This window comes from Epinephelus fuscoguttatus, linkage group LG16, assembly GCF_011397635.1.
Source record: "Epinephelus fuscoguttatus linkage group LG16, E.fuscoguttatus.final_Chr_v1".
Classification (NCBI taxonomy): domain Eukaryota; kingdom Metazoa; phylum Chordata; class Actinopteri; order Perciformes; family Serranidae; genus Epinephelus; species Epinephelus fuscoguttatus.
The window spans coordinates 17,924,413-17,947,333 of NC_064767.1; the positions used below are offsets into that span (position 1 = coordinate 17,924,413).

Consider the following 22,921-nt stretch of genomic DNA (forward strand, 5'->3'; position numbering starts at 1 on the left):
GATTGGGGACCATGTTTAGCAACAGCAAAACTATATCAAAACATCTATTTACTAACTCTTTCACATATGCAACCACTTTAGTCGCAGTCTAGAGCTCTGAGAGAGAAAATCAAACATCACAATGAGGGAAAAAAAAATAGGGAGTTCTCTCTGAGGATGAGGCAAATAGTCACATAGAGCTAAAAAAAAACAACAACTAGCCAGGTGTGCAATTCAAGAATTCATGACCTTTCACTAAACCCCTTTGTGATGGTCTGACAAGCCGTCGGAGTAAGCATGGAGCCCACACTGTAACTAACTGCAAAAATGATATAGTGATAGAGAAGCAGACAGAGGGGTCTACAGTCTGCGTTTGAAGGATATATCCAGGATGTCAAACTGACTCAGCAGCACCAACAGGTTAAAAAGACAAAGATAGTTAGAAGCTAAAGCAAACTATAGGCTACAGATCACAGTGTGAAAGTGAACCACCACATCACTGCTGATCACCACACAAGACAATGAATATAAAGGGAAACTTTGCTGATATTGAACCAGCTGTGTGGCATTGCATTGTATGCAGATTGTGGAAGTCAAACGATGTTCATCTGCGCACACTGTGATGACACACAGCTGGTTGAATATCAGCAAAGTTTCCCTGCTTCCCTTCACTGGTTCCTGTACAGCAGGGTCAATCTTTATTTCACGGTAATAATCCTTAAAAAGCAAAAGCAGCATGTGTATACATTCAGTAGGCTATATCTTCAGTAGCTAGCTAGCTAACCCTACACTTTTCAGGGTTTGATTTTGGTTTTGGAACAGGGAAGAAACGTACATCTTTTTCCAGCCTCTCCAAGTAACGAGTATCATTAATACACGACGTGCCCCAGGCACAACATTTAGCTCCAAATCCACAAAACCAGCCTGAAAATGAAGGAAATCTGAAACGACTGCATTAGAGTCAATGGAGCACAGCTGTGTTATTGTCATACCCTGGTCTGGGCTAGTCTGATGTTACGTTATGATTGGCCAGTCTGCGTCCAGGGGCAGGACTTAGCAAAGGGCCAATTGCAAATGAAAATGATGTAATTGTATACTGTAAGTTAATCACATATTTAGTAACAAGAAAAAAGGTTCAACGCCAAATAAGAAGAAAGGAAACAACAGTGAAATAAAGTAAGAAAGGTTATATATATTGTGACAAACCTGTACACTAAGTGGCAGAAAATTAAAAAAATTAAGAGATATGGGACAAAGACAAGAAAGTTAGTGAGTGTAACTCATGATAACTGACAGCAGGACATAGGATAAATGGTATAAAAACACTCAAGGGTTCACGCTCACTAATGCGCTAAGTTCAGAAAACACTTACAAAATTACAATATCCAAAATCTAAGAAGATATCTGTTCTAATCTAACAGTATTGATATCGTAATACAGCCCAGCTATAGTTTAAGGCATAGTTGAAGCTCCTCTTTCGTTGCAGCCTATAATGTTATCGTCTACTTCCCATGCTGTTTTATGATTGAGCGTTCCCTAAGGCTGCTGTAACAAGCTGCCCACATGTTCACCACATTGATACATAAATCAGGTGTACTCAGGTTGATGTGATGGAGTAAAACTGGAGCAATGTATAGTGTAATTATCCATAAGCAATTTAAACCCAGTGTGTATAGTTTGGACTTTTGTAAACAAATAAGCTGCCATTCTTCTACTTAGCAAGACTTTTATCCTCTGAAGATTCCTTTGCTGCAGCAGCAATAATTTGGTAAAGTCAGAGGATCTGGCCACTTGCATTAAGATGTCTCAGGGCTTTCTTTTTTAAATTTCAAGATTTGGCAGGCCTAGAGAGTGTTGTGTCTTTGTTATAAACTTTCTAAATTGGAGATACTTAAAAAAGTGCTTTGGCTGAATTCCAAGCATTTGTCTTATATCCTCGAAACTTTAAAGACTACATTGTTGGATAAATCTGTGACTTACTAATACCCTTGTCCGCCCACGTCTTAAAGCTCGAGTCACCAGTGCCTGGAAAAAGATTTTTAATTTGGTCAGATATCCTTCAGATCATAGAGGATTATTTAAATCACTCCCATTTGAGGGTTAGTAAGAGCACATTTACGCCGACTTCTTATCTGAGAAGTCTTCGGCACCAGTGTGAGATAAAGTCGACCTAAAAGACAGCAGCCTTTTGATTTGGAATTCAGCCAGAATCACATCTGATCTCGAGCCAGAAGGAAGTCTGCTCCGAGGTCTGTCCTGATGCCCCCGCAATGTGGAGCGCACTCCTGTGTGCATTCAAATGGTCAGCCATTAACACGTCTACAGCGCCTCAGGGGGAGAACACAAGCTATGGTATACTGACGGGGGAAACCCTAATGGCAGATAACATAATACATGTGGTATTTCGTGCATTTTGAATTTTACGCTGATAATTTGCATTGAGACAGGACAGTAAACAGCTGTTGTTAAATGGCATGGCGAGATGTAAATGTGCTGTACTTTGGTATCAGATCAACTGCCCGATGAGAGGACATGTATTTGCCTGTGGTGTTGCTATTTTAATAAGGTTTGAATAGAACTTGCATGTGTGAGGTGCATCACAAGTGAATTTGGAGCTGTTGTAATAAAGAAGCGTGATAAAGGGGATTTTATTAGACACAAAAACGGGAAATGAGCTGGACCGTGTGTTGGCGTGGATTCCTGTGAACTTATGAATAACACTCTCTGGAACAACAACAAAAAAAAAGACCATTAGTGGAATTCCAGTAATTGAATAATTGGATTACTTAGTTTCTTAGCAGTTCCCTCACAGCCTGCAGTGTGTGAGTTGTCCAAACCAAGCACTGTGCTCCAACTACTCACCTCTTTCAGAGATTAATTACATGGTCATCCACAGGAAATTATTGGCTTTGTCCAGAGTCAAGCGTTTAGTTTTTCGCTACCTGATGTGAGCTTGTCTTTGTCCTTTCATGAACCCATCCTCAAGACAGTGCTGTTATTAAACCACAGACCTCCCTTCATTGTACTTAATGAAGTTTGGTGTCTTCTGTCCTTTTGAATCAGGCAGTGATATTTTTCATACAGACATATATTTCATCTATTTCCACCTTTATGTCACTGCAGAAACTTTTCTGTTTCCACACTGCCACTCTTTTGCTGAAGGGTCAAACAATTTTTGCTTTGCTTACTGTGATGCGGCAACACTCGAGGCACTTCGATGAGGCCGTTTGGCTGGAGTTGTACTGCTAGGCAACAGCTTGGGTACACATTTACTTCCTGTCAGCTGATGTCATTCACACACACTGGACAAAAGGATAATGTTTCTGTTGTCCATTGTAAACTGGTCTATAAGGTGTACCATCGCAGCTGCCAGAGTATAATGTTGGCATTGTACATTTCTACAAACCATGGACGTGTTACATTTGTACAGATTACATGTACATGAACTGAGTTTCTCATTACGAGTAGTAGGGGATGGTGCATGATGTAACACCTAGCCAATTTGTAGTGACCGAACTGGGCATTTTAAGCCAAAAAAGAAAACATAAAAACCCCAAAACTTTTCCTTACCCTAACCCAGTAGTTCTCAAATGGTGTGCCGTAATGCCAGTCCAGGTGTGCCGTGGGATTTTGTGATAACCACACATTATTATTGCAATATTCAACCAGGCCTACCCAAAAAGTTATGAATTAATTTTAAATGTGGAGGCATGGTGGTGCAGTGGTTAGCATTGTTGTCTCACAGCAAAAAAGGGTTCCTTGTTCAAAGCCAGGGTGGGGGAACCCTTCTATGTGGAGTTTGCATGTTCTCCCTGTGTCAGCGTGGGTTTTCTCTGGGTACTCCAGCTTCCTCCCACAGTCCAAAGACATGCAGGTTAATTGGTGACTCTAAATTGCCCATAGGTGTGAATGTGTGTGTGAATGGTTGTCTGTCTCTATGTGTCAGCCCTGTGACAGTCTGGCGACCTGTCCGGGGTGTACCCTGCATCTTGCCCAGCGTCAGCTGCGACAGGCTCCAGCACCCCTGCGACCCCCAACAGGATAAGCAGTTACCAAAAATGAATGAATTAGTGAATGAATGAATGGATGTATCAGTATGTTGTGCTCACCTGTTTCCTAATAAAGAGGTCAACTCTAGCTAAAAAAAATGTAATTTAATTCATTTTGATTTAAAAAACCTTCACAGGGAACCTATTTGTCACTGTTCGCGCATGAGAATTATTAGTGTGTGACACATCAAAAGCCTGATTGGCAGCCAGTGTGAGGGATGATAACACTTTAAAGGAGAAAGCCTTGAGTGGGACAATGGATCGCTTTATTGTACGGAGCAAATTACAACAAAGCACCAGCAAAGACGATCTACCACTGAAAGACAAGAAGAAAAAAAAAATCTGTCAGTAGACATTATCATTAATGCTACCTGTCCTTTTTTCTCCTATTTTTATTGTCTTATGTCATGGTAACAATGTTAACACATGTTAAAGAAGCTGTCGTGCACAGATATGAATGCAGGCGTGCCTTGAGATTTTGGCTTGCCCTTTGGTGTGAACTGGGACCAAAACATTTGAAAACCACTGTCCTTACCAAATGTCACGAATCCGTGGTTTGCAGCAATGTACAATTTCAATATTTATTCTGACAATTGGGTGTACAACTGATGATAGACAGTCCCCTACATCACTCAAGGGATCATCTTGAATCTTTTCTAGAACTGATCAGATCAGGGGTGTCAAACTCATTTTAGTTCACAGGCCACATGCAGCCAAGTTTGATCTCAGATGGGCCGGAGCAATAAAACCATCGCACAATAAACTATAAGTAACATCAGCTCCAATATTTTCCTTTTTGTGTGTAAGGAATTACAAGTACATTCTGTAGACGTACATCAGGGTTTAATTGGGTGTTCGCTTACAATCTTGGAGCTGGAAAAACATGGCAACCATTGAGGAGTCCATCTAAACTATTCATCATCCGTTCTCTATCTATTACACCCGGGTCTAATACATCGTAATAAGGGCTTGGTTTGAGAGGTGACGAGTCATCTTAACACTCCTCACAGTTCACTGATTAGTCTGGCACACATTCATTGGGCTCAATCAATTCTCAATGGCTGTTCTTTTGGACTTAATTCTTGAAGCGCATTGAGCTCAGTAATTATGGTCTTTATAGAGTTTGCAAAGCTGTAAAAATTGTTTCAGCGATACTCAGTTCATGAAACATTTTTACAGTCGCTTTTGCAAACAAGCATCAGGGGTTCCCTTTTTTTCCCTGGGAGAAATCCCGAGGTGCACAGGAAGTTGTATATTTTGTGTTCATGAAAGTGACAAGCCTGTTTGGAAGGAGCAGAAAATAGAAATGAGTGTTTTCAAATATGTGCACTGACGAGCAAGCTTCAAAAGCATAGCACCGTTGTCGACTTTATCAGACTCAACAAGTTTCTGAAAGTGAGCAGTCCGGTGATTATGAGCCATTATTACCATAGTGAAAGAAGCATTTGAGCGAGGGACTAGAAAGGAATTTATTGTGCATGTTTTTCAATCAATCTAAGGAAGCTCTTATGAATACTTAAGCTGACGATAATGAAAGATGCACAAGCGCTGCATTGTTAAAAAGCTAAATGGAGAGACGTCCCTGTTAGTTTTTTTTATCTCCAGCTGTTTCTCCATTTGAGTGGAAAAAGAAGAGAGTTGTAGGAGCTCAGACACACACACACACACACACACACACACACACACACACACACACACAAAGGCTGTAAAACATGGGCAGTGAAAACAGCAGGGAAGTAGACAGTAAGCTGAAGATTTCCCCTGCATGTATCATTTCATGCTGGGTGTTAATGGATGATATATTGTCTACCGTGGCGAAATAGGTGCTCTGTCGTTACGACGGGGTGGAGAAAAAATACAAAGTGGAGAAAATAATTTGTCCTGAAACGTGGCAAGTTTTTTGGAGGCCTTTTGTCAAAGAAGTTTACGGCCCTCTCTAACAAGATAACGTGTCAAACGGTTTCCTCTGAGGATGACTCGTCTGCTCTTATCATCTTGCCATTTTTCATCAGTAGCCTCGAGCCAACTTGAACTGTTTTCTTTGGGTTTTTGCTCTCTGTGAATCAGACTTATGTTTCCGCTGGAATGTTGAGTTTCCCGGAAAGTATACATGCTTGATGAGGCTTGTCTAAACACGGTGGCAACAGCCACCCCCTCCGTCATGGGGGCAAAGAGCCTCTTACAGTGTTAAGAAGCCTGAGAGAGGAAATGCTTCTCCGGGCTGCACGTAAGCACACAGGTGTTGTTCAGTTGCTTTTACGTGCGTGTTTCTTTTATGCTTTCACAGATTGGAGGCATAATGTAAAGACACTGGTTACTGGACTCATCTTCTCTATCTCGTGGCTGACCAGCTGAGGTCCATTTGCAAATGTGATCCTGAATATTGCAATAAAATTCAAATACTCTCCAAGATAAGCTTGCTCTCTGTGAATTTATGTAAAGTATTCAATTAAGAGGAAAACTGACTGTAAACAAGCCTCTACATCCGTGAACAAACATGACAGAATTCAGACTGATCAACGGAAAATGACAATGACAAGATAGGCAGCAATATGACGTGTGTTGAAGAACATTTTAGATTCATATGCTCTGCTCAATATTTCAACACAGTACTGCTCACTTGTGGCTGTGCTATGGTGAAATGTACACCCAAAAAATTAGAGATAAGTTCCTCAGAGGATACAATACCAACCAGTCAGCTTGCTGTATCAGTGCAGTCATGTTTTTTTTAGCATGTAGTTTTGTTAGCAAAAACCTATTAAAAACTGAAAAGGTCAGAAGTTATGTATTTGTTAAATATCGCTCTTCATAAGCCAGAAATGTTAGGTAATGCCTTTTCAATGCACAAATATGTTTCAGGCAGGAACACTTTAGTCACAGAAAACTTAATTTCCATTTGCAGTATTATATTTGGTGTTATGGCTCTGTTCTGGGGCCTCTCTGCCTTTCCTCTCGCCTACACAGAAACCCTAAGGCGGAGAGACCACACCTCTCTGCCCTTCCATGCGCCTACCTTGAAAGCCTAAAGTGAAGAGAACACACCTCTCCACCCTTATATGCACCCACGTGGAAAGCTTTAAGGCAGAGAGAGAATACCTCTCTGCCCTTCCACGTGCAAACAAGGAAAGCCTGAGGCAGAGAGAGCACACCTCCCTGCCCTTTCATTGAAAGCCTAAGACAGGGAGAGCAGTAGCAAAGATCCCCGGGAAAAAACAGAGATAGCATCAGTGACAAAAAGAAATGACACTGATAAGTCAGACACATCACGAAAAGGAGGAGCTGGGGTGGAGACGGGTTGCAAAGCAGCTTGCAGAGGAAGCAGCAACAGTAGGCAGGCCAGAGCAGTTTAAATAGGGCATCCTGAATGAGATTTGCCAATTGGTTGCATAGAAAGGAATCATGTAATCTATCAGCTGACTCCCTTCCATCAATCAGCTGCTCCATCAGCTGATTGGGCTGTTTGAGATTAGCTGATGTAGCTGGGATGTGAGCTGAGCTTGACATTGTGTCCTGCCTGAACTAACACTATGCTCAATTTTCTTTGGAAACAGATCTGAATGGTGACTATGTAAATCCATACATGCTGCAGTAAAAATATTTAAGAGCACCCATTGTGAAGGACCGACCTCAAAGGGAAAGTTTGTATTTTTTGAAGTTGGTTGTATGAGGTGCTTATCCATCGTCAGTGTAGTGAAATGAATGATGCAATAAAAGGAAGCTAGGCAATGTACTGCTGTGGATGGGAAAAGCAGCAAAAGCTATTTTAGCCACATAAAAAAAAACCAATATCAGTTTAATTGTATGCTATATTTATAATATTTCCACTATTTTACCTTGCCGTCAGACAGCCCTTTCTTACAGGGAACTGAAGCCATTATTTATGCTCTCTTATAAGCTACCAGACTCCTATTACAAACAGTAATTTTACCTCACAGAACACAGGAGTTGTTGGTCTACTGCTGCCTTCATCAGCTAGTTTCTTGGTGTTTTTGTGTGACGCTGGTAAATCAAATCAAAGTCACACAATAACAGAAACAAACTAACTCATCGAGGCAGCAGTAGGCTGGCAGCTCCTATGTTCTGCGAGGTAAAATTATAGTTTTTGTCAAAGCAGTGTTAAAAGAAAGCACAGGTAACAGTCTGTGTTCCCTGATGGAAAGGGATATCCAACGGCAAGGTAAAGCAGTGAAGGAAATTACCTGGAAAAAATGCTTAAAAATTCTAATAATTCTGTACCATAATTTAAAATATGTATTAATAAAGATTATAAATTTGTATATTTTTTCCAAGCTTTTTTCGTTTTCCCAAGTTTTTGTTTTTTTCTTTTGCAACTTGTGAGACATTTCTTACCAAGTTTCTCATTGACCTTTGAAAGAATCGCCCCAGTGTGCTCAAGGTTCATAGGTTTAAATACTTGCGAAAGGCGTCTGAAAGCAGCACGAGGTAAGTGATGTTACTCCAGGTTTCAAAGGGTTAAACTGATATTGATTTTTTTTAGGTGGCTAAAATATGTTTTGGTGCAGCACCCCTCCTCAGCAGTACACTGTTTAGCTTCCATGGCGGTACTCCTGTCTTCTTGCTTCTCCAAACTGGGAGCATGCCAAAAGCCATCTACTGTAGGTAATACACTGACGATGGATAACTCCACTTCAAAAAATCTTAAGTATCCCTTTAAGGCGTACCATACTGTGTCTGTGAGTTATGGAGTGTTAAGCTTTAAGTTGAATTTTCTCACATTGTTGCTGCTGCATTGCTAGTAAACATGACCCTGCACAGGCTTGGTAGGAGGCAAGTAGCCCTTGGAAACTCCACTTTGCAAAATAATCTCATCTTTTTCCAGCCCAGTGATCAAGAGCACTCTGGCTGGGTGCCCCCAAAAATGAAGCAAAAGCCCTCAGACACCCATCATCCACTCCATTTCATCACTGAAACTTTGTTTGCTGCACATATCGAATGTAGCAGAGGACCCTGCACACACCTGGGTAATCAGGCAGGAAAAATTAATGTGCAATTTGAAAAGCATTATGCTTAATGGCTTTATTTCTGTGCATGTTTCAGACGGGAAGGTGGAGGTGACGAAGGAGAGCCTGAAGCTCTGCACCATGGGGCCGGGTAAGGTGTTCGGAGAGCTGGCTATTCTCTACAACTGCACCAGGACTGCCACGGTCAAGAGTAAGTCTTCACAGACACCTGGAGAAAACATCCAAAGTGCTCACATCAGTCTGTGCTGAACATCCACGTGTTCCCCCGGTGACAGATAATGTCACCTGTTCACACATGCAAAACACACATCCACGGAAATCTGTTCTCTGGGTGCGGAGGATTAGAGATCTCTCTGCCTGTAAGATATCAGTCCTACACAGAGAGGAGGATCACACAGCCACTGTATAACACAGATAATATTGTACCTCAGTTATGAAACGCCCATCGCCACTCTGTGTTTTCACAACACTCCAGTTAAGTGTCTTGCGAGACCCCCCGTGAGCTGAATGTCAAGATCTACTCTTTTATGTGTCAAAGCTCCAGCTATGAAGGATGCACATTGGGTGAGTAGGTGGTCTATCAGACTGGTGATTTGAACAGTCAGTCTAGTAGAGTAAGGAAGAGGAGACTGAGAAAGGACAGGACAGATGGTGGACTACGCACATTTGAGACCTAGTGTGCGAGAGGAGTGTGTGTCAGGATGAAAAATGTGTGTTTATGTGAGGCAGGAAATGGGAAAAAGCTAGAAATGTGTCTTTGGATAGAATAATAAATAGACAAAAAGGTGAGATGAGATACGGTCTGGCAAGTGGAAGTGTTTTTGTGCAGATGAATGCAGCTCAAATTGAGATAAATCAATGTAGGTCAGTGTCTGAGTGTGCTCCAGTTGGCACCTAAGAGCATACGCTTCCATAATTCATTAAAATAACTATTGACGTGGTGAATAATTCCACACACTGCGAGTTGGTTGATTTCTGCATGTGACCCTGGTATGTATGGATGCATGAAGGGCAGGAGGTGGAGGTGAGGGTCCCTCGGGCCTGTGGACGAGGTTGAGAAGGCGCGAGTTGGAGTGTGGAGGAAAGCCAGGTTGATGATGGTGGCAGCGAGGTTGCTCTCCCCTTACTGACCCCTTTCATGTCCCGTGATCCACTACGACTGTCCAGCCAACCTGACGGAAACTCCCAGCTCCCGTTGCTATGGCAACAAGTGCCCACAGGGAGATGAGCCAACTCTTATGGGATAAAATATTCCCCTTCCCACAGGCGACAGAGTGTCTGTCTTTTGCTTTTGTATATTCTTTTGCCTGCCACCAGCCCCACCAGCATGTACTTGGTGCCACAATCTTTGGAAGTGTGCATCAGTGCTCTGCTGGTGAGGTGTCTGCTTAATAAAAACTCTGCACGGAACAAATGATGTAATTGTCTACGCGGGCAGAAGTGTGTTTACAGTCTGACAGGGTCACTGGCGATGTCTCAGAGGGGGGCTGTCTTGGTTTAATGTATGTCTCCGTACAAGAACGTACCGAGGAATTCAGCCGCCGCGTAGGAAATTAGAGGTGACGGCCTCCGATGGAAATCGTGCAACCACCTGATGAATGTGCATCGGGGTTCAGCTTCCAATCAACTAATTCAATTTGATCTGCATGTGGAACCCTGCAGGAGGATATATCCTCAGTGTAATTTCAATTTACATTGCATGGTCTCCTAAGTCATAAGCATGAATAATTACCTCTCTGTAGAATTAAGATGACGAACCTGCTTATGTGGACTATGTACAGCACCCCCCCCCCCCCTTTCTCTCACTGCAAGGTAACTGAAAATATAATGATATTATTGCCAACTGTGATAATGGAGAGATTATTGGAGTCTGCTGTCTATTAAGAAAACTCACAGAAACAATTAAGAGCAATTATGTGCAATAACTCATTTAGAGAAACTGCTTGCAGTTGATTTGAACACAGCCAAACCAATCAAGAGCAACTCAAGGGTTTTTCCACTACAGAGTGTTTATGCAGCTGACATAATGATGGCATTTGCATTGTTTATTTTAACTGTGGTGCTGAGTGCGACATGTTGTGGTGATAAATTGGCACAAATGTTTAAAATCAGACTTGAATTTTAAAGCCAGCATGAAAAAAGCGAGATTTTATTCCTTCCAGTGAAATGAGCTCGAACTGTCGTAGTCCAGCTGCTTTTACTGTAGTCTTAAAGCGCTGTGACAGTGAACGTATTTTAGCCCATTTACTTTAAATTACTGCCAACCGTTTCCAAAGCATGCTACAGAGTTTCTGGATTTTTTTCCCATTGTGACTATCCTATCTGCCTCCAGGCATCATTTGGTTTCTATTCATTTCAGAACATTATGAAAATCACTGACTTGAGACTGGCTTGATTTTGGAAATTCATCACAGGGAGCATTGTGTCTGTCTGCTGGCTTTCCAAATCAGTCTGCACTTACAATAAACGGGATAACACTACTCTGACAACCACAAAAGCAGACACAACGTTCACTGTGATAGATTGTCTATCACGCATTTAATTTTCAATCTTTGGAAGCTGTTTGTCAGACTACACTGTTGTGATTAGAAACCAGTGATTGACTGGAAGGAGGGTAAACACATTTTTGGAAAATGGCTGGCAGTCATGAGATGAGCAGAATCGATCAGTAAAAATATCTAAAATGCAAAATTATTGCTGCACTCTGTTAAATTAAAATTCTGCATGAACTGAACACTCAGTAAAACACATAATTAATACACTAAATAAATAAAAAGTGTTTTAATTCTTTAACTTACTAACTAAACTGGTATTAGAACATTTTATGCAGCAAAATGTGCAAGTATTCGTCCAATTACAAAATCATAAGAGCATGTTTTTCAGGGGTGAGACAAAGTTACAAGCTATGAAATATTATAGGGATTGGCTGAATTTGTATTAATTCTTGCATTTCCATGCAAATGCCTGGAGGGACTGACAAGGATATTCGTTTTCCATCAGTTCTCCTCCTTTTCAGCCTTCAGGTGATTTCACGTATGAGCACTTGCTTGGATTCTCCCGAGAGAAATGAATCCTGTAAAGTAGGTTCGTCCTCTCTTAAGCATTTGGAGCAGGACTCCCAGGCTGTGTAGTGTCCCCCATCAAGCTCCACCAATCAATATGTTGTGTTTAGTTTCAAGATACACACACTTAAGTGTAGAGTTATGGACACATCTGGGGTTTGGGCTCTGTCAGTCTTGGCAGATGAGGTGTGATTTCACATGCAGCCTGAGAGAAAAATGTTGCCTCAGAGTCAGTTTACAAAATCGTCCCCTCGCCATCAAATCCATATCAGATCATTTTCACATGACAACAATCGGGGAGATGCTGGCCGAAGAGAAGAGAGGAGGAGGAGGGTGGGAGTGAGAGACAAAAGAGAGAGGTGATAAATAAAGGACAGCAGTGACAGCGAAATGAGGGAGCCACCTCAAGGGATGCAGGACAAAATTGGTATTTTTTTGTCTGCAGACAGACAACAGAGAGGGACGGTGGCCTGCTGCTTGAAAAAATATTCCTTTAAAGTATCAAAATGTCACCGTTTCCTAAAGACTTGGACAGCATAACAGGATGCAATTCAGCATGGTGTGGCATAAAGCTGTGCAGCAGCTGACAGTAGTAAGCATCACTGTGCCACTTGACAACAAAGGGAAAAAAACAATTTAAAAAGATATTGCTGTCGTGGTGCGGTCTATTTCTTGAAATGCCTACTTGAGCTGTAAAATCCAAGCATATAGTTAGGAACTTCAAAATCATAATAAAGGGGGTTAACTCTGCAACTAGCAATTATTTCCATGATTGATTTTTTTTTCTCTCGATTCATTTGTTTGGCATAAATGTCAGAAATAGCAAAATAGCAGTACCATTATTCTACAGCAAACAGTGACATCTTCAAATGTCTTGATTTGTACAATCAACACTTAAAAACCCAAGAGAAGAGAAGAGAAGAGAAGAGATGAGATGATCTTACAATCTTCTCTGGTGCTCACGGTTTTAGTGAATGAATGAACTGAACCAAGCTAACAATGTGTAGCATCTCCATATTGACAAAAGTTTGTTTTTTTTTTTAAAGATTATTTTTTGTGGGCTTTTGCCTTTAATGGATAGGACAGTGTGAGAAATGGGGAGACAGAGAGAGAAAGTGGGGACTGACACGCAGCAAACGGTTGCAGGCTGGACTTGAACCCGCAACCGCTGCAGTAAGGCAATGCCTCTGTACATGGGGCACTGGCACTAATGTTTAAACATTATATTTGTATGCACGGTCTTAACAGCTAACTAACGTTAGTGGGTGGTCAACAATCCAGTTTTGAACTTCTATAAAAATGAACTGCTTGGCAACCAGACCAGGTGTCTAATTGAGACAGGTGTTTATTTGTCAAAATGTGTAGCTACACCAGGCTAGTAAAAGGGACTGGGTGTTTCATAGGGACTAGGCTTTTAATATAAGTTTTACGGTAAATGGTTAATGGCAATTTACACTTAACAATTTTGTTAATGAGAGAGACAACACAGGAGGAAGGATACTAACTGTTATGGTTTTTGTTTTTGTTTTCTGTTTCTTAATTCAGAACCACAATCAGTTTAAATCCTGGTACATGAATTGTGTGATAACCTCTGTATATGTAAGGTTTAAGTTATATGTCACTTTGATTAGTCTGTTTTAATTTGTAATTTTGTCTAGACTGACAAGGTGTCAGTCAGTTTCTGCATAACTGACATGTTTTTATGTTCGTGTTTGTAGTGATTTGATTTTTGTTGTGAACCCCAGAAAGATTAGCAACCGCTGAGGTGGAAGCTAATGGGGATCCAAATAAAGAATAAAGAATTTTGGCCCTGATTTTCTACTCACCGACAGTTTTTGGTCCCACAACAACGATCGCTACACTTGTCAGTTTTCAAAGAGACGATTGATAAATTCGCAGATACGTTGCAGACGACTTAGAGATAATATCGAGCAGGTTAAATATCTGGACCTAGCTCTGTATGCGACCTTAGCATAAAGAACACACAATCCTTGCCACTGGCATCTCCCCAGCTGTTCTCTCCTCCATACTGATTTCTTTCTCCTTCTAGGTTTTTGCTGCAATTCGGCACGTAAACTACAGCTTTTAGAAGCAATCCATTTTGGGAGACAAGAACTCCTGTCTTGCTTGTAGTCTTGCTTTGTTTTTTCCCATATCACTTCCTGTATTTGTTTACGTAGTCTGGAGACCACACAGACTTGTTGGGGATTCCTCATGTGCCCCTTTTCCACCAAAATTAGCGTGTATACGCAGGTTATCTAAACACGGGTTAACCCGCTAAAAATAGGCTATAGTAGGCTATAACTGGCTTTCCCATTGCCAGGAGACAAGTGTGCCTGTCTGTGTGTGTGGGGGTTTTTCTGGTGTGTCACGTTTGACGTCACGGACAGACAAGAGAACAGATTAACAGTAGAGAGGAGCATGGAGACCAGTGGTTACTTCTTCTTATTTATCCCTTACTTACTCAGTCTGTCTTTCAAACTTGGTGAAGACTAATTTGGATCGATATTTGTGTGCTGCTTGGGCAGAGGTATTTTGTGGTGGCACGTCATTGCATCTCACCGGTAAAGGAGCTAAAATTAACACGTTCACCAGGGTGTTGTGTTCCCATCAATGTCGATCGCAGCTGGACACGATTAATACCTATGACTACTGCAGAGTCATTTGACCTGGGTATAAATGCAGATTAAGACCATTCCCATTTGTGCAGTGGGAAAGGGGCTGTAGTGGGCTCAAGTTTTAATGTGTGAACCTGTGTCGCTGATCACCACATCTATCATCTTTTTAAAGGTAACGACTGAACCTTCACCTTTAAATACAGATCTTTTTATGACAAGCAAATGAAATAGAAAATACAGAAATAAAATCATGGCTCTTACAAATATGATATCAGATCGTGACACACACACACACACACACACACACACACACAAGCGCATTGTTCAATAACAGTGGCTCTAAACGAGTGTCGGGAACCCTGACATTATTTTGGACCAGTCCCCTCTCGAAGAGTGAGGTCACTGCCAGTCACTCCTAACACAATCAGCGAGACTGATTATCTGTGTGCTCCATCTTAATGATAGTGATGGAAAAAGCAGTCTCAGACGTCATTACAGAAACTCAGCTGTGCTCCCAGTGGGGATCGTTTCTAATGCACATGAATGCTTTAACATGACCAGATTATAATATCCGAATAATAACAATGTCATAATTCATCTCGAGAAGCACCAGTGAGCATTTAAAGGAAGATCCAGAGGAGGTGGGAGGCACGCTGCGTTTGAAAGAAAATCCTTTTCAGCTCTACCCATCAAGTATACTGCTGTGTATTTGCCTGCAGCAGCCACAAACACACACACATTTCACACACATATACTCCTCACTTTCAGTCACTCTCTGTCACTCACTCTTGACACACACACACACAGCGAATGTTGTACGCCGCAGTCAGGTTTGACAAGGATTTATTTTCATGATGATCAATGTCCAATACGGGTTGGCCAGTTTTTACAGCGGCACGCCTTCCCTGTCACGCTCCCGTGCACACTAAGAATAGGCTTCAGCTTTTTAAAGGAGCGTGGGGTTTGCAGGTATTGGGATAAACAAGCATGGCTAAGAAAATTGCAGTATTTAATTGACTGTAAACTAAATGACTGGAGATTACAAAAGAGAGATGTTGCATGGTGAGCTTTTTTTTTTGCCCACAAAACAAATCAAAAAGGAGTTTGTTTTCTTTGTATTTGAAACAATCAGAGTAAAAAGCTTAATTTGTGGATTATAGCATCATCTTTGTCATCCTGGAGGTAATTCAATAAATGGACAATTTGGTGAAGATGATCCCTTTTAATTGTTTTAGTGGGTTTTTTAGAGTATTAAGCATCTTATTACTGGAATTATTACAGACAATAAGAATGAGAATGTGCACTTTATGACATCTGGACTTGCAGTAACTCCCAAAAGGGGTAAATGTCCCCCAGCGGGAACCTCTGCAGCCTGAGTAGCTCAGCTTAGTTGCAATTAGAATCTACTAATAAGAGATATCCACAGAGAAACACACACACATAGGATTACAAACTGGCCTGATTCTGATTTATATTCAGCCACAACAACCGACAACTACCAGGTATGACAGAACACCTCAGATATGACTCCACATGGTGCAACCAAGTGTGCAAAGAAGTAAAAATAAAAAGCCAAATGATTGAATCATCCAATTTCACAAGTTCAAACTTTACCAAAGCTTCTAAAAAAGAGACAGAGCCCACACATCAACAATGCCAGGACTACTATGGGCCCAATTTAAACTATCTACAGTGCATCGTCTAGTGCAGTGGTTCCCAACTGGTCCAGCCTTATCCTTAGTCATTAGTTCTAGGTCCATACAGTTTAATATATTCAGTGTCATACTTGATTTTGGCCATACTGTCGAGCTAGTTTGCTGTCCCTGTCAAGTAGCTGTCCATTGGTCAGTCTACAGCAGGAAATTGCACTTAAAGTAAAAGCTCTTTGACGGGAACTCACTGTACTCACAATAAAGTGTGTTTTTTACAACATTAGCACATTTGCAAGTCAATTGAGGTCCATTCAGAATAAGACAGCGACCCACTTTTGGACCACGACCCATCAGTTTGGAACCACTGGTCTAAAGTGCATGGTGCAGGTGCATTTAGGGAGTGCCCAGCTCTACTTTTGCAAGTTAAATGGTGCATAATCTGGGCAAAGGGGTTGTATTTACTTCCTATATTAGCTATAGGTGTATTTTGAGCGTTAAATTTGAACTAATCAGAGTCCCATCTCCCATTCCCTTTAAAAGCTTTTCTATTTATGTAGTGGATTTACCAAACTGGAGAAGCAAACACTTTTCTTCTGAGGGTAATGAAGTAAGAGAAGTAATGTCACTACAGCAGCTATCGTGGGACATTAAAGCAGCAAAACTCAAAACTGTAGTGATAAACTTAACAGCGAAAACAGAACTAAACTTTTAGCTTCTGAAATAATTAAGTTAAGCTGCTATTCGTGCGTAAATGTGCACAACTTTCCTTCAAATTAAGAGTCTGCCGTGGAGCAGCAGTGAACAGCAGCTTTGCTCTGTTCACATTACAGCACTCTCACAAAGGAGGAAGAGCGCAGGCTATTGCTTTCCCTGATTATGCCTTGTTGTGCTATGTGCTTTAACTTCCATATATATTGACTTGGGGGTGTCTTGGGGGTGAGCCTGCAGTCAGATATGGACATTCAGATGCCACTACCTAAGGTGACAGCACTGGTCGTTCAGCAAGCCCATCCGCCTGCTCGCACGCTAAGACCTGCTCCGTTTGCGGCCCTTATGTTGTTAATATTTTCATTATTGACAATGTATTAAGTCACCCACCCACAGCCCATGCACGTGTCCATGTGTGTGTAAAAGGCAGAGTGTATGCATGTTGTGCTCCTCCAATAATGCACCTGACCACACCTCTTTTTAAGGTGCAAGTACATTTGCTACTTACACAACATGGGCACTGGGTGTGAAAATGACAGCTGCATTGGTCTGAAACTAGCCATGAAACTTGCACTGTTCTGTGGTGCACTTTGCATTGATTGTATAAGATAGAGCTGCATGTCTTGCATAAAAAAAATCCACTTTTACACACATTAAATAACATCCAGTTTCGAATAAATGTCAGAAGAACACATTCATGATGTGACTGGTGGTCGATGAAGGTGCACATCAGACTCCAAAGGTTAATAATCACTGATGTGCTGTATGTATAATGTATAAATGTATTCAGTGCATATTGATTCCAGCCACTCCATACGTAGACGCTACATACCGTGCGTCAGATATTCATCTCAAATTGACATTTCCTTTCTCCTAATGATTCCCATGATTTGACATTTGTGCTCCATCTCTCCCCCAGATAATGTGAAGATGAAAATGAAAATGAATACGGATGGCAGCCATTCAAGCCATGACTGAATCTGTCCTTTAAGATAAAGGCTCTGTTTTCTTGGACGTGCACATTGGGAGAGGGACTTTGCAACATGCGCCATTGACTCGTGAAAACAGAGCTCTGACTGCCAGGAGTTTGCTGTGTACTATGGTCTATTGTTTCTCCACAACACGGGGATGAATTCAATCCTGTGAGGTTCACCTACTGAATGTTCGGAGCTTCTGAAAGCACCCTCACACTCCTTATAGACACCACAGACATGTATAACTACACACTCTCTGATGTACGCACAATAAGCTGCATTTCTCCAGGTGCAGTTTTAGAGTTGAAACTGCTTTATAGATTAAACATGACAGCTAGCACAGAGCCATTGTTTGGCCATCAGTATTCATACACACACGCGCGTTACTAAAAAAAGCCTCTCATATCATGGTATCACAGAGAGAAAATTAAGCCACAGCCGCAGCATTGTCCTGGAGACATCTGAGAATGGCCCTTGTGACAGAGTGATAGCTCAGCTGTTTGAAAGCCCTTCCTTCCGCTGGGGAGTGAGCAAACAGTCGTCTTCCTCATCAGTCTGAGACAGGGAAAAGTGCATGTGAGCGTGTGTGTAAATGTGCGAGCGTGTGTGTAGTAGACTACGTCTGCTCAGTCTCAGGAATCACCCTGTCCGCAGTGAGTGAATCTTGTTTTGGCAGAGCGTGATGAGTTACAGGTTCGACTCCTTAGAGAACGGCACCAAGTTAAACACTGTGACTGGCGGAGGATGGCGGCTTTTTCTGGCGACTCTGTTGTGTTTAAATGACACAACATATGATTTTCAGCCTGTCAGCATACCCTCTGAGTCTCTAACTCTGTAGCTATCATCACAAAGAAATGCAGTCGACCTACAGAACATTTTTTTTCTGCACTTGAACATGTTCTCCAACATGAATTGATTACAGACTGTAAGTTCACCTCCAGCCTCTCGCTGACCCCAGCTGTATGATTCCACAACAGCAATGCAAAGTCTTGGCCTCCTCTCACTCTCAGGCTGGATCTGGCGCAGAATACCAAGCACCCGCTGTTTATCTTGCCAGGAGAGAAGAAAAGCAGCATTTCATACAATTTGTTTTCAGTGTGATTAAAATCAAGTGAGTGCAGAATGTAAAAGCACCCTTGGAACAAAAGACTTTCCTTTTGTGCTTTTTGAAAACCAGAGTGAGCACTTCCACTTTGCACTTCAGATATGGCAATTTCCCATAAATCCAGCTGAATGTCAAAACACTGACACAGCTACGCTCCATAAGCATTATATTTTTGCTCTCATTCTAATAATTAGCGACCGTCAGCAGCTACATTAGCCACGTTTAGCATTCGAACAAACTCCATTATGGTGCTGATGATATAATGCAAGCATAATCATTAGTTTGCAGAATCACTTAGTAGCAGTTAGCTCCTCTCTTGTTCCTGCTCCTGAACAACATTTATGATGATTTATGATGGGTATACGCCACTCTCTTTTCTAGCTGGGTGTTCTAGCTGAATGAACCATAAATGTAGCCATCTGTGGAGGTGTTTTGGTACATTAGGCTGCCATGGTCTCTGCTGCCTGGCTTTGTTCTGCCTTTAGGGTATTTGGTGGTGATAAAGATAAAAGAAATCAGTGACAGTGCAGACAAGTTGTGCCTCTTGTGTAGTCATCATTATTAAATTTGAGACTGTATAATAGATTCTGGTCACAGATACAAATGTGCCAAAAATGAATGTCAAATTTTGAAATACTTGGAGAACACTTCTTGCCTTGTATCAACTTATTATTATCAATTTTGTCTATGCTGGTGTTTTTCATTTCATATTTTTATAGATAATAAACACATTTGTATTTTTTCTTGCTCCTTTCAACTGCTTATTTTTGTTAAAATCATAGAGATAAATTCATCCAATGTAGCTGCAATTCATAAATTCATGTATCTTACTATATAATGACGAAAACTCTGTATGTGTCTGTGTGTGTGTCTGTTCCACGTTTTCCTCCTCACTGACTTGGTCAATCCATGTGAAATTTGGCACAGTGGTAGAGGGTCATGGGAGGATGCGAATGAAGCAATATTACATCAGTTGGCCAAAGGGGGGGCGCTATAACAACCAATTGAAATTGCAAACTTTGAATGGGCATATCTCATGCCCCGTATGTCGTAGAGACATGAAACTTTGCACAGAGATGGCTCTCCTCATGAGGAACAAATTTGCCTCAAGAACCCATAACTTCCAGTTCTATAGATTTTCCACCATTTTGAATTTTTTGAAAAACACTTCAAATCGATCTCTTCCTAGGAAGTTTGACTGATCTGCATGAAACTCGGTGAACATAATCTAGGGACCAATATCTAAAGTTCCCTCTTGGCAAAAGTTGGAAAACTTACTAAAACTGAGCTTCTATAAGGCAATGAATATTGCAGAGGGCGTGGCTCATCACATAAAGGTGTATAACATCTCAAGGGTTTCACCGATCACCACGCAACTTTGTAGGCATATGACCACACTCATACACACTCAGAAAACAAAATTGAGCACAATTTAATCTGTAAGGTTATACATTGTCCAAAAAATGTGTGTATTATAAGAGCCATTTGAAATTGTCAGTAACATTTTTTCCGTCACTGCTTATCCTGTTGGGGGTCATGGGGGCATTGGGCGAGAGGCAGGACATCGCAGGGCTAACACAATGAGATGGACAACCATTCACACTCACAAGCGGTTTAGTGTCACTCATTAACCTGCATGTCTTTGGACTGTGGGAGGAAGCCGGAGTACCCCCAGAAAACCAACGCTTACCGGGGGAGAACATGCAGGCTCCCCACAGAGGGGCTCCCCCATCCCTGGGTTTGAACCCCTCACCCAGGTTTTTAACCTGGGGTGAAGGGTTCAATCTCAGGGTTAGGGGTTCAAACCCAGCCCTCTAAGTGTGAGGTGACAATGCAAACCACTGTGTCACCATGCTGCCCATTTTTCAATTACAGTATTTTAAATGGCGCTAAAATGTGCTGTGTTTTCCACTGTGTGTTACTAACACTGCACACTGCACATTATTTTACGAAACGCAACAAACACCACACTAAGTAAAAGTTAACAAAATAATATTTATCAAAAACATTTTTTCTTTAGGAAACGTGCCTGATTACTACAATAACATTTTGATTGAAGAAAGCAAATGCAGAAAAATAATTCTAATTTTAAATTGGTTAAGAAGAAGAAGATGTACTTTACAAATCCCCGAGGGGAATTTTTTTCACTCTGTTGTCATATACACACACAGGCCTAAAATACACACACATGCACAAACAGGGCCTATACATGCGTTAAGAGTGAGGGGGCTGTCTCGGACAGGCACCCTGAGCAGATGGGGGTTTAGTGCCTTGCTCAGGGGCACCTTGGCAGGAGCCAGGGGGCAAGCTGGCAGGTGTCCCGCTACCAGTTCACGCTCCATGCTTGGTTAGTGTGAGCCAACAACCCCCCAGTTCCCAAGTCTCTATGGACTGAGTCACTGCAGCCCCTGGTTTAACCAACTACTAACTCTGGTGCCAACGAGCGAGGGTAGCATCGTTTAATAGACGACTGATTGTTCACACCCCTGTGTATATATATATATATTTATTACTTCTCATTATGCATACAATTTCCACAATCCCATTTACATTATATTTTATTTATTTTGCAATTACTGTACACAATCTATCACAAACATATATTATTTATGTTATATTTTATCCCCATATTTCACCCTATGCAATATTTTATGCCATAGATTCTCATTTTTTCAACTTTCTTTTTATAAATATTTAATGAGTACTGTTAAACTGAGCTTTACATCTAAGATTTCCATTGCCAACACTTCTCTGTAATTATTGTGCATACGACAATAGATAACTTGAAACTGTAATATCTAGCGGCAGGTCTAATATGCTCAGTATGTGCGAAGTGAGAGAAGAACCTCAACTGCTGAAGAGGGTCCACATTGTACTGTTGGATAAATGAGCGAATGACCTCAGAGAGTATATGTGAATATCTTTAGAGTATAATAACAGTATTGAGGTTCAAAACCACTGCTGCTTTTAAAAGAAACAACAAATTATACTGATTGTTGTGAACCAAGGGTGGTTGTGTGCGAACCCGAGCATCACCATTAGGCCGGGCCAAGCTGTGAAGGGTTGGCGATAAGGGCTCTAAGCCAGTGAGTGCACTCTTAAGAAGAAGCACAGGGGCACCATTGACTGTGCTGCTGTGTCTTTTCAAATCATAGGCTACTCACCACAATTAGAGGTGTAACCAAGAGCAGGGAAGTGAGACTGACGTACATGCAAATGCCACGAAAGATAAACATGCAAATGTAAAAATGAGACAAATAGCACACCGTTTATGTCGGCATTACTCATCAGAATTCAAACAAGCAATTAGACAAACAGAGAAATGGAGATAACACACATATCTGAAATTGCACTACAGAGAGCAACAGGAATCACTAATGACTGTTAGACAAACAAGGCTTGCTAAATTGGCATCTCGTTTGCTGTGACTGACATGTCTGAAATGATGTCTGGATATTTTGTTGCAAAAGTTAAAGCCACAATCGTTCTCTCTCTTTCCAGCGCCTCATGCTGATGTGTGCAGAGCTTCAGGAGAACTACATTGCCCGTGGGATAAAAGGGTTTCATTGGATAAGCGAAGAAAATGCAGAAACAGGGACAGAGAGAAGAAGACAGACAGAATGGCGTTGGTAGATAGAATTCCAGTGGGACAGAGCGGGGGAAAAAAAATCTTCTCCGTTTCCATGGCTGCCATGGTAACACTGTTGCCAGAGTGCAGCAAGAAATGTGGTGGTAAAATGGTGATGGTGGCGGGGTAGCCCCTCCACTCAGCTGTTTGAAGTTACGCTTGTC

The 22,921-nt window shown here is 41.5% G+C and overlaps 2 protein-coding genes across 3 annotated transcripts in view; one reads left to right on the forward strand and one right to left on the reverse strand.

The window, feature by feature from the left end:
• The window catches only part of LOC125903271 (bifunctional 3'-phosphoadenosine 5'-phosphosulfate synthase 2-like), a 275,592-nt gene that overhangs the window by 156,744 nt on the left and 95,927 nt on the right, over positions 1-22,921 (reverse strand). The window lies entirely within an intron of this gene.
• LOC125903270 (cGMP-dependent protein kinase 1) overlaps positions 1-22,921 on the forward strand; it is a 143,507-nt gene that overhangs the window by 45,918 nt on the left and 74,668 nt on the right. For both annotated transcript variants that reach the window (XM_049600091.1, XM_049600090.1), the window contains exon 3: positions 9,087-9,200. In XM_049600091.1, coding sequence (XP_049456048.1) covers positions 9,087-9,200 — 114 coding nt within the window. The remainder of the gene's footprint in view (positions 1-9,086; positions 9,201-22,921) is intronic.